At 35.1% G+C, this 12,410-nt stretch overlaps 1 protein-coding gene across 1 annotated transcript in view; it reads left to right on the plus strand.

Annotated features, from left to right (window-relative positions):
• LOC124360324 (constitutive coactivator of peroxisome proliferator-activated receptor gamma-like) overlaps positions 1 to 2,902 on the plus strand; it is a 79,145-nt gene extending 76,243 nt beyond the window's left edge. Inside the window, exon 11 of the mRNA XM_046813849.1 lies at positions 2,166 to 2,902. Coding sequence (XP_046669805.1) covers positions 2,166 to 2,222 — 57 coding nt within the window. The 3' untranslated portion in view covers positions 2,223 to 2,902. The remainder of the gene's footprint in view (positions 1 to 2,165) is intronic.
• The last annotated feature ends 9,508 nt before the right edge of the window (positions 2,903 to 12,410 follow it).

Below are 12,410 nucleotides of genomic sequence, written 5' to 3' on the forward strand. Positions count from 1 at the left end.
GTAAGATTTTTAACACATCATTACACACTCCTGTGGCAACTTAACGCAGATTTTCTCTATGTTTGAGGGAAAGTAGGAATGGAGTATCCATATTATCCCCTTATTCCTTACTTCCACTACATGATTTTGGTTGTAAAGAGTCTGTAGGGCTGTTTGGTCTTGTACTGACCAATCCTTAAGTTAATGTGTGAACATTTTTCCTAATGGGCATATTTAGGAAAACTGTCATTTAGACTGATGTGAGCAATTTGCTAACAGGTATATATTTACTTTATTATTTTTGATTTAAAATATGTTTGTCCTTTAATATGTTTAATTATGTGTTATAATAGTAGAAGAATAAGTCAGCATCAGTTTGCTAACATTGTGTGTAATCACTGAACAAAACTTTTACATTTACAATGTTGAAAGAAATATATACTTTTTTAATTTCAGAACAAGATTTTTCATGTAAAACTCATGTGTGTTAAAGATAATAATCTAACAGAGAAACTCATTCATGTTTTGGAAGATGTACTTAATTTTTATTGTTTGTTTGGCGTTTATACAATATATGAGAAAATCTCCATAGGGCATGTAGTCGTAAACAAACAAACACAAGGGCATCTAATGACATGTTAAGCAGAATAACTCTTGCTTGTTTTGAAAATAAGACCAAAACTAAATATTTTGAGTTTAATAGGAATGTGTTATTAGTTATGATTACACATATTGGAATGTTGTTTATAAAATCATCAGTTTCGTAAATATATTAGCAGTTAAAGTTAATATCCAATATTTAATCTCATATACTTTTTCCATGTATCAATGGATACCAAATCTCTTAGAATAATAAAAGTCAACTCTTGAGTTTTTTTTACAAACATTTGGATGTGAACTTTCATTTTAAAGTTTTGTTGAGTTTAAAAATAGTTGTGTTGAATCAAGTAGATTCAAATATTGTAAAACAATAATTTGTTATTTATTGTTTTTCTTTGCATTGTATTTCTCTTGATCGGAACAATATTAGTCTTTGTTTTTGGCTACCATAAGTCTTTTTAATTTAAACTATTTGTCTAATTTAGTTCATTCATTGAGAATAACTATTTTTATTCTAGAATTACTTTTTTTGATAACACTTTAATCAATAGCAACAAGATTATATTTTTGAGAAACACAAAGTAAACTGTTAATATACAGGGTGTTTATGAAATCTCCAGAAATACTTTAATCATTAAACATGGGTCAGAAATGCTTTGTTTACTGTATGTCTGTTTTTTATCTTATATTTCAGAAACCGGTAAAGATAAAACTCAAATTAAGCACAATTATTTTCCTTGATGACTAAAATCAAGAGAATAATTAATATTACATTATCATATTAGATTAAAAATAGCGGACTGTTCAGGTTGTAAAAGTTTAACACTGTAAAAACTTATAAGATTATAACATTGTTATTAAATCCAGTTACAAACTATAAACAATGATAATTTTGCCGTGCATTACAACATTTCAAAGCTTACATCTATATTATTTCATAGCTGATTTTTATGTTTTGAATGTCAATATGTCTGTAATTTAAATCAGCTCATTTTATTATTTTTTTAAAATATCATAATCCTTTTTTTTGTGGTGTTAAGCTTTAACAACTCCAATCATCCACCATCTTGAAATGTGATGTTTCAAATTATATGTGTATGAAATGTTTCTTCTGATTTGAGAGAGCAAGAACAATAATTGTGCTTATTTGATTTTTTTATCTTTACTGGTTTCTGTAATAAAAATTAAAGAACACCTACATACAGACAGATAGTATTTGTTACGTCTTGACACAAAAAACAAATTCTCAGCATATTTCCAGAAGATTTATTTGTAAACCCATGTTAGGAAACATTTCTTGGATTTTTAATATGTCTTGTATATGAAAAACATTTTATGTTTCAAGGTTGAACCTTGAATTATACATGCAGTTCAATATTCCAATAAGATTTAAACTGATTTTGTTTCTATTTTATTGGCAATTGTTGTTTCCTATGAAATAAATCAAGTTTTACAGGTTTAAAAACCTCATTTTATTTATTTTTGTATAAAAATAATGTGGTTCACACCGTAAAAACCCAATAAATGTTTACTAACATGTTACTTACTAGTGTTGGATTACTATAATGTCATTATTTCTGTTTCAGCCGGATTTGCTAGAAGATTTTATTATGGCGTATGATGTGGTGTTCCAGAACCACTAACTGACTGACATACAGTATATACATAATAATTGTTACACCAATTTACACACTTTATAAAATAATGTATTCTATAAGGTTCTCTATAAATTAATCCATAGTTTTATTACAATTATTAGTATTCCATTAGAGGTATAGAGTTTCTTATTAATTCAATGATATTTTTGGCTACTGAATCAGAATTCTCTGTTTGTCACCTCACAGTCACTTCCACTAAAAATCTTCACAATTTGAACAATTTTTTATGTTTCGCAATTTTTAATTCCGTATTTAAGAATGGAGACTCTTGTACACCATTAAATAAGATAAAATTAGCTACCTACGAAGAATGTATAAAATAACATACATTTTCTAAAATGGGTGTTATTGCTAGATTGTTGTGAAAAAGAATGACTTACAATAACTGTAATTTTACAGAAATCATTTCTTAGAAAGTGAAAACAGAAACAATTTCTTATGAATTAGAAAGATTTACAGGTGTAAACTACTAATGATATCTTTACAAAGATTAAGAATGGATGGGATTTATTCTTGTAATTACTTTGATTTTGAAGTAAAACAATAATTTTCTGCTATTTTTGTCAGAGGAAAGAAGTTAATTTTGGTTTACATTATTCTACAGTAAATATATTTAAGTATACTATGTTATAAAGTATCACTAATAAATGGCTATGTGACAGCTTTACAGTTAAATCTTTTACCTCTATTCCTAGGATTCTCTTACTTAGCAAACTTTTTATTGTATTATCTAAATATCAAGAGTTGTGTTAAAAATCCAATGCATTTCAAGTTAATATATGCAAATTATGATCAAGTTGTAGACATTTCTTTGTGTACGTATCAAAACAGATGACTTACTTGAAGGATGAAACATGAAACTTGGATAAATGAACCCTTTGACACAGTAGTTTTAATACAAAGGTTTTCATGTTGTTGTGTTATTATGGCTTAAATTGTTTTTGACTATTAAAAACTATTATTTTAGTCATAGTTATATAATAAATGCTTTAAAATGGAAAACGGATATTTTACTCTGGTACACATATATAAGAATACACTGATCCCGTTAACTTCCACCCAAGCCAACCACTGTTAATTTAAGGTGGGTGTATAATATTTACAATTTATCTAATAGAGTAGGATTAAGTTTTTAACATTCAGTATAGGACTCCTTGTTATATTTAAAATAGTCGGGGTCATTCCTATGCTAAATCAATAACTGGTGAGTTGAGCAGTGACACTTGAACCTATCATACAACCTGACTACCATTGGTTGAACTTATCATCTCTCTGCTGGTCCTAGCCTCACCCCGCCACTCAAACTGGCAGTCTTACCGTCGGAGTCAATCTGAGCACAACAAGCTCCGATAGCGATGACTCATAAAGGTTTAGTCAATTGTCCTCTCGTTGGTTGTAGAAGTTGTAGATCCTGCTGGATCTTGATGTCCTTATCATTCTCGTTTATAGCAGAAGTGTTGTATAGGAGCTCACCGCATTATGAAGTAACAGAAGTGATCTTTCACTTTACCAAGGTGTGTTGTTAATGAACCCACCTTATCTAACGGGCAAAATAGTTCCATTCTGGGTCTCAATGCCCTATCTCTCATACACATTTTTAATAGAAGTAATAGCCCAGGTCCCGATACCCTTTGTGAACGCGGTTGCAGTAGTAGTGCCCCACTGGACCCTCCTCGCGTGTGATAAACAAATGGATCCCCTCTAAACTGGTTTCCTCCCCCAATGCCAGTGACTGTTCTTAGTGATAACAGAAAGGTGTTACAAGTGACTCGTTCTTCCATGGATCCCACTGCAGCCCTGGAAGCCCCCCGTCAGATAAAGTTAGGGAATAAGCTATATCAACATCAGTGAATTGGCATCTATCCTTATTAAATGCACCTTTCACTACACTACTTAATGCTCATTCCCGTCCTTCCATCTCCGAATTTAATCGTTTTCCATTTTAATTTATTTGCTCATTCATTACTAATAGTTTGGACGCTTCCAAAACTGGTAGTCTCACACTAAACAGTGGGTCCTCCCGCTAGCTTTACCACAAACTAGTGACTCTCATATAAGTGTATACCACACCGCAAAGTCCCTAATGTCAGGCACAGGAATCGAACCCACAACTCCAGTCCGAGAGAAGCGCCTTAGACCTTTCACCTAGTCCCGACTTGATGTTTTGTATGTGTAGATAGCTCACTTACGATTTCACTATACCCTTAATTAAACCACCTGTAAAATCGCCATTGCAGATGTTTGGATGAGGAGAAAGAATCTTTTCAGGAGAAGGTTTCCTTTGTGATAAAAATTCTCAAATGAAAAGTTATCAAGCACATTCATTGTTTATACCTATAAAAGAAGATAAAAACTAGAGATCTGAAACTTTTTAATTTGAATAAATTAGTAAGATTTCTGAAAGTATTATTTACAAAAACATAATATTTAAAGGTGCCATCCGACTGGAAATTTTACAACCAGGGAATCTCGTGTAGAACCGGAAAAATCTTTAAAACTATTTTTCCGTTTCTAAGAACTTGTGAAATTAAGAAATAATTTAATACATACTTGAATCAGGACCTAATTAATCTCAAAAGGTATTTTATGCAACGTGGTTCATGAAATTGTGAATGAAGATCGACATATGTTCGCGAACCCCTTCTGATTGCTTCTTCTAGTTTAGTGGAGTTTCTTAGTTAGTTTTACCTCTGTTAGTTTATCAGACGTGATAAGAAACCTTTTAGAGAAGAAAATAGAGGGTTTGGGATAACAAGTAAGGCCGAAAAAGGGGCGTTTGGGTCCGACATGCTTAAAATGTGTTTGGAAAATTATAATTTCACAATATTACAAATTCTTATGTGTAGAAGCTGGATCTTGAATTCCAAAATAAGTTTTATTCGCGTACAACAGCTGATCCCCAGTACGCAAATTACCAATTACTAACACATTTTTAATTTGTGTATGAAAAAATGTAGATAGATAACCAAATTAACATATTACTGTAGTTTAACAAATATTATTTTAATTATAATTAGTATTTTCTATATTTATATGTGCACAGTGTCGCGAGTCTGCTGCGTCTCCTCGTGGACAAGAACTGTTCGCCAATATTGCTAAAACATATTTTTGTAGTTTTTTTTGTCTAAAAAGTATGTAGAAACATACAGTAACAAAATAACGTGATGTATAAATAACATTTTAAGTGAAGTTCGTATTTTCTATGTCTAAATTTGTCAATATCAGTGTGTCTGCTGGTTCTATCCGTGTACATTAGATGCTCTGCGGTACACAGATGATCGCTAATTTTTATTTTACCTATACTTCACACTTTGTGTAGATATACATAAATAGATACTCTTAGAAATATATATCCATAAATTTTTATATAAATGGAATATATTCTGGAAGCTCATTTTTATACGATATATTTTTTTAGGATATTTTAAAAATATGTTTCCCTGAACCTCTTTTTGAATTCCTTTGAAGTGGTGTGGCATTCTTAGGTCAAAGTTAAAAATAGAGTTCAGATGAAAGTATTTGGTTTGTGTGCTGGCAAAATCAATGTCTCATATTGAAAGTTCGTGCATATCAGACCTCTGATCCACACTCCTAGACTGCAGTATGCCCCACGGTAGCGCTGCTTTTGTAATGGTTTGTTCTCTTTATTTTTCCCAAATTGGCCACGCACTTAAGCCTCAAGGGCTTCATGCACACCCCGTTAGAGTACCATAAAGCCAACCAGTTTACGTCTTTAGCAGTTCTACAAACAACTCAAATCCTCCTGTGGAAATTCACCACCTTTGTCCAGACTGCCAAAGATAGTGAAGTGCTCTTTTTCTATTGCAGGACAGTTAAAGAGCAGGTGATCAGTAGTTTCCTCCTGCTTGTCACACATTCTACAGAGCGGATCCTCTCAGAGAATGCTGACTCTGTGAAGATGCTTCCTTAGGTGACCATGCCCCATAATCAGACCTATAACCCAAGAAAACACTGGGTTATCTTCTTACTTAAGAAGATAAGGTCAGACGCCACCCTGGGGGAAGGCGCTGTAAGACCATTGTGCTCACTCTCAGACCAAAATGCAGCCTCCACCTCTTCTTCAGCATGAACCCACTTCTAGACAGCCCTAAAGAATTCACACTTAGATATACCACAGAATAGTTGATGCCCTGTCATGTTATACGTTGAGCCCAAGTTCTTTCATTGTCACATTGTTGATTCTGAAAAGCAAAGAAATAACTTGGTAACAATCCTAGACCATTTTGAGTTCAGCGCCTTTAAAGCTGCCTGGCTATCTGTGAGAATCCTATTCGTCTTACTCCTATACAGCAGACGAAGATTCTCACGAGCACATTCCATTATGGCTGTGACTTCTGCTTGAAAGACTAGCATAAGGATTCTTAGGGACCACCACCTCCCTACATGGTCTCGCTCCAACAATTCCAGCGCTTGTGCAAATTTGTTTGTGCCATATGTAAACCTTTCAAGCGAAGGTGGAAGAGGTTTCCTTCCCTCTGACCAATTCTCCCTAGAAGAAATAACAATCCTGAATAGTTTGTTAAAGTGACATCTGATCAGAGATCATGTGCAGAGCATTCCTCTGAATCAGGATGCCAATTTTGCAGTGTCCCCAAAACCAAAGCCTCACCTGCTGAAGACAATAGGTACTTCTCCTGTCCATAGTCCGAAAGACAATGTCCAGGGGACGAGGTTGAGACATCGATCTAGAGTCAAGCCTGGCATACTGGTAAAGGTCCCTGTGATAGTAAGGCAAGCCATCCTTTGGATACTAGCCAGACTAGTTCCAGAGTCAGCATTCTGGCCTCTGTTTTTGGCCACCAGACGAAAGCCCCAAACATTAGTGCAAGTCTAACCATGGAAATATAAAGCCAATACAAAACCTTTGGCTTAAGTCCCCAAGACCCACCTATCACACGTCTGCATTGCATCAAAGACCATTTCCCTCTGGTGACATGCCTTTCCAGATGGGGTCCTCAGATCAGGACCCTATCAAGAATGTCGCTCAGGTACTTGACCTCAGACTTTAACTTGAAGGAAAAATCTCTCAATCAGAATGGACCAATACCATCCAACCGACGCCTTCTTGTAAAGGCAACCACGGTGGGGTTGACACTAAGGCCCATCCCATCACACCAGTTTTCCTCCATGTTCAGAGCAGAATTGGTCAGTTCTGTGCTTTGTTAAACTTGCCACTCACAAGAATCACAATGTTATATGCATATCCCGATATGAAGACAGCATTGCCATTCAAAGACATAAGTAGGTAATTCGCAACTAGGTTCCACAGAAGGGGAGAAAGGACGCCACTCTGGGGACAGCTTCTCGTAGTCCCTTGGACTGATTCCCGCTCCCATAAGATGGTAACTACCCCATCCATGAGTAGGGCCCTTTATCCAGTCACATATTTGACCATGAAATACCACGTCTCGAAATGCATTGACAATCGCCTGAGTGCATGCATTGTAAAAAGCTCCTTCGGTGTCCAGAAAGACACTTATGGCTACTTCTTTCACTGCTAATGCCTTCTCAATCCTGCATACAAGTTGATGCAGAGCCGAGTCGCATGATCTTCCTAGAGTGTGATCTAGCAATCATCTTTTCCATGGTTTTGAGAAGAAAGGATAGACATATAAGGCTAAAGAACTTGGAACAATCTAGGCTTGACCACCCCTGCTTCGGTACACACTACCCTGGATACTCTTCAGGACAGAGCAATGTTTCTGAGGGCCACAGAGGCTCTGATCAGCCTGCACAGCCAGGAAGGAGCAAATCCAGCACCCGCTGCAAGCAAATCGGTCTCTCCCAGGAGCCTTCATAAGGATTAAATAAGTTTATCACCCACTCAGTCCTTCTGAAGGTTATTACACAATAAGCCAACTCAATATTGTGAGTTAGTGGCGTGCCCCGTAGGTCTCCCTCTACAGCTGAGCTGAGTGGTTTATCCGTTTCATAAATGATACAGTTTGGAAAGCGTTTTCCCATCATGACTTTTACAACTCCTCCAGTTCAGTAATGTATCTACCTTGAGACCACCAAGTGGCTAGATGAGATTTTTGCTGCTAGCTTTTGAAACCTTGTACAACCCTGCACACTGTCAATGTCGGTGCAGATTTTAAGAGCCTCATAATAGGTTTCCAAGTACCCCACGTTTTTGCTCCCCTAAATAAAGCCCTGACTTTCTTCCTCAAAGAGGCCAGTTCAGAGCTCCAATGAGATCAAATGCACTTACAATCGCAGAAGTCAGATTGTCAGCAGATTTGTCCATCTGCACTGTATTGTGAGTCTGTTTCCGGTTACTACCATTGGATTCCAGTTGTACCCTTAGGCTTTCCTTGTATGACACATAGTCTGTGTTTCTCAGAATCCTTACTGAATTTTTTTAAGTTCCAGACTTCCGATTTTAAAGCAGATGTGAGCACTATGAGAGAGAAAGCTCATCAGACACACACCCACTATATATATATATATATATATATATATATATATATATATATATATATATATATATATATATATAGATATATATAATATACATGATATACATGATAATATAGATATGATAATATCTTTTTTTGCATGTACAGTCCAATTTTAAATTTTTAGCGAAAACTGTTCCAATCCAAATAAGAGAGTGTTTATAATCTACTGCCTGATAGTAGCTTGGATGTGAAGATACAAATAAATAACATATGCTGAACATCTACAGCAAGAATTAGATACTTTTCATTGTTTGACACCTATCTGAGTATGTCATTGTAGCATGGGGTGGAACAAGGAACATGAACATTGAAAGAGTATTAATACAACAAAAGAAGGTAATAAAGAGTCTACCAGGACAATTGCTTGCAAATTTTCAAAATTCATAAAGTACTTCCACTGTAAGCATTATACATTTATAAAGTGAACCTACTGGTGGTATTGTTAAACCAAAATTTGGAGACTATCACCAGTAAATTTTAAGGGATATGATGAAATACAACAATTTTGAGCTCATGTAGGTTGTTCTCTCTTTGTATAATTTTAAGTTATGGTCTACAAGGACTAATTCTTACTATTCTTACAAGCCTGAAAAAATACAAATCTATTCACCATTCTTAGTATTATAGTAATTAAGGAAGGCTTTTATTTTCCAGTTGCTTGCTTTTTTACACACAAGATGTTATTTTCAAAAGACGTAACCACACCCGGACTCCAACGCTTAAGAGCCCACACAAAAAAGTATTTAAGATTGCCAGATGAATTATAAAATGTTAATAAACATGACTGCACAATAATAGCAATTAGTCTCCAGCAAAAAAAACACAGTATTTAGTTGTCATTTAGTATGTTACAGTGGGATACAGAATTTTATATCAAGCATTAACCAAATTTTAAATTCTCAGAAATGTTTATATACAGGGTGTTTTGTGAAAGGTTGACACAACTTCAGGATGTGATAGTAGGCACAAAAACAACCAAAAAAGTTCATTTGAACACATGTTCTATCTGGCTTTGTTTAGTGTCTAACTTCCCATTTGTGTTTTTTTATCGTATCTCAGAAGCCATTGGAGTAAATAGCATGAAACTTGGCAGTTGTGTTGACCTAATTAAAGGAAAAATTTAAAAATTAAATATCTATTATTTTCCATTTGAAAATATTTAAGCATATGACACATTTAAGGTGGTGATACATATGATTGATTTAATTTTGCCTTTTATAATTAATCTATCAGATGTTTTTTTGTTTATGTTTTAAAAAATGTGGTTCTGAAAATACAATTCAATGTTATGGCAGATTACAGTTTATTTCTTATTTTTATAAGTTTAGTAATTTAACAGTGGCGACGAGGTAAAAAGAAGGAGAAATGACTAAAGAAGAAGAAGAGTTACAAAAACTAAAAAAAGCTCGATCTATTATTAAGGGCCAATTTTCAAAGGGCAAAAGACTTGCTGAAGGTAACCCTACATTAACCGAACTAAATATAAAAATCAAGGCTGTGACTGAATACTGGGAACGTTACAAGCAGGTTCAGAATGGCATTGATTGTTTGACAGATGAAAACTATTTAGAACATGAAATAAAATACAGATGTAATGTGGAGGATGAGTATTTAAACCTTACAACAAAATTACAAGAAATGATACACAATCTCAAAGACACAAACATTACATCTACTTCATCTCCAAGTGAAGCTGTTTGTACGGTTTCAAACTACACTTCAGGGAATATAAATTTCAATCCCTACCACCCTGATGAAACCATTTCAAATTTTGTGAGAAGATTAGAGGCGTTTTTACAACTAAAGAATCAAAGAGCTGATGATAAAACTAAAGTTTACACATTGCTACATGCTCTCACTCCCCAACTGCACCAACAACTGTACGATATTTGTGCTCCCAACGACCCGTTAGATAAAGATTACGACGAGTTAGTACAGCTTCTTAAGGATTTTATCGACCCGCAACCAAGCCAGTGGGCCTTGCAGCATAAATTTATTTCACGGACTCAACAAGAACATGAATCAGTTAGTGAGTTCTCGGTGGCTCTCAAGAAGATGACAATTAACTGTAACTTCAATTGTGGTTGCGGTAAATCAGTTGCAGACTTATTTCTCAAGTTACAGTTTATTCGTGGATTGAAAGACATAGATATTCGGACTAAATTACTCCAAGACCGCGAGAAACACACCTATCAGGACATTGTGAACATAGCTTCGGCTATAGAGCTTGCCAAAGCAGAAAGTATGACTGTTAGCCGAACACGTACTGAACACATTGAATTAAATCAGGTTCAGCAAAGACATTCAAATGAAGAAAACACATCTAAGAGAGTCTCACCTCGGCCAAAACCTCTACTTAGTCCACGTTCAACAAATTCAGCCATTGAAAAGCTCAAAGGAAAATGCTATCGTTGTGGTTCACCCTCCCATCGTGCTAATAGCTGCAGATTCATAGATGCAACTTGTCGAAAATGTGGAAAAGTTGGACACACAGCTAGTGTTTGTTTGCAAAGTAAATCTCAATTACAAATGAAACCTGGACAACATCAAACTGAAAACAAAAGTGACTTGAATAGTGAGAATGAATATGAGATTAATGTAATTAGTGACAGAAATAATGACAAATTTATGGTTAACATCAACATCGAAGGCAGGACATTACCCATGGAATTAGACACTGGTGCAGCTCTTAGTACAATGTCTTACAACGAGTTTAAAAAGCTTGCCATCCCACAGAAAATATTTTCTACTAACATTGAACTTCGAACTTATACAGGAGAAACCATAAAACCGAAAGGAGTAACATTTGTTAAATGCACGTACAAGACTCAGAAGTTTGTTGGAAAACTTTACCTAATTGATCAAAACGTTGACGCCATATTCGGAAGGGACTGGTTGAGAGAAGTTAAATTAGATTGGAGTGAGATTAAAAGTCTTACAACGAGTCAGACTTCAAATCTAGGAAGCTTGTTAAGTGAATTTGGGATATTGGGGTGGATTCCTAGATCCTCACACGTCAACCTGAGCTTATTGTGTGCAAAGTGAATTTAGTGACTTATTTGATGGAAAAATTGGTGTTATACCTGAATATCTGGGACATTTTAGACTTACTGATGGCGCGACGCCAATATTTGTAAAACCAAGACAAGTACCGTTTTCCCTAAGAAGTAAAGTAGAAAATGAACTTACGAGACTAGAAGAATGTGGAATCATAACAAAAGTAGATCATTCAGACTGGGGAACACCCATCGTACCTGTTGTCAAGCCGAACGGTCAAACACGGATTTGTGCTGACTATAAAGTGACTTTAAACAAAGTGATCAAAGACGAAAACCATCCATTACCCAGGATTGAAGAAATCTTCTCTCAAATGAACGGAGGAAAATTATTTTGTACCTTGGATATTTCTAATGCTTACCTCCACATGAAAATGGACGAAGAAAGTGCACACATGCAGACACTCAGCACCCATAAAGGTATGTACAAAGTAAATTGTTTGATGTTTGGGGTGAAGGTAGCACCATCTCTCTGGCAACAATTCATGGACAAAACCTTACAGGGACTTTCTGGTGTACAATGTTTCTTTGACGATATTATCGTTCAGGGTAAAACAGCTGAAGAATTATTGGCTAGATTACGTAAAGTTCTAGAACGATTAAGAAACAATAACTTAAAGATGAACCGAGATAAA

This window comes from Homalodisca vitripennis, chromosome 4 (genome assembly GCF_021130785.1).
Source record: "Homalodisca vitripennis isolate AUS2020 chromosome 4, UT_GWSS_2.1, whole genome shotgun sequence".
Taxonomy (NCBI): Eukaryota; Metazoa; Arthropoda; class Insecta; order Hemiptera; family Cicadellidae; genus Homalodisca; species Homalodisca vitripennis.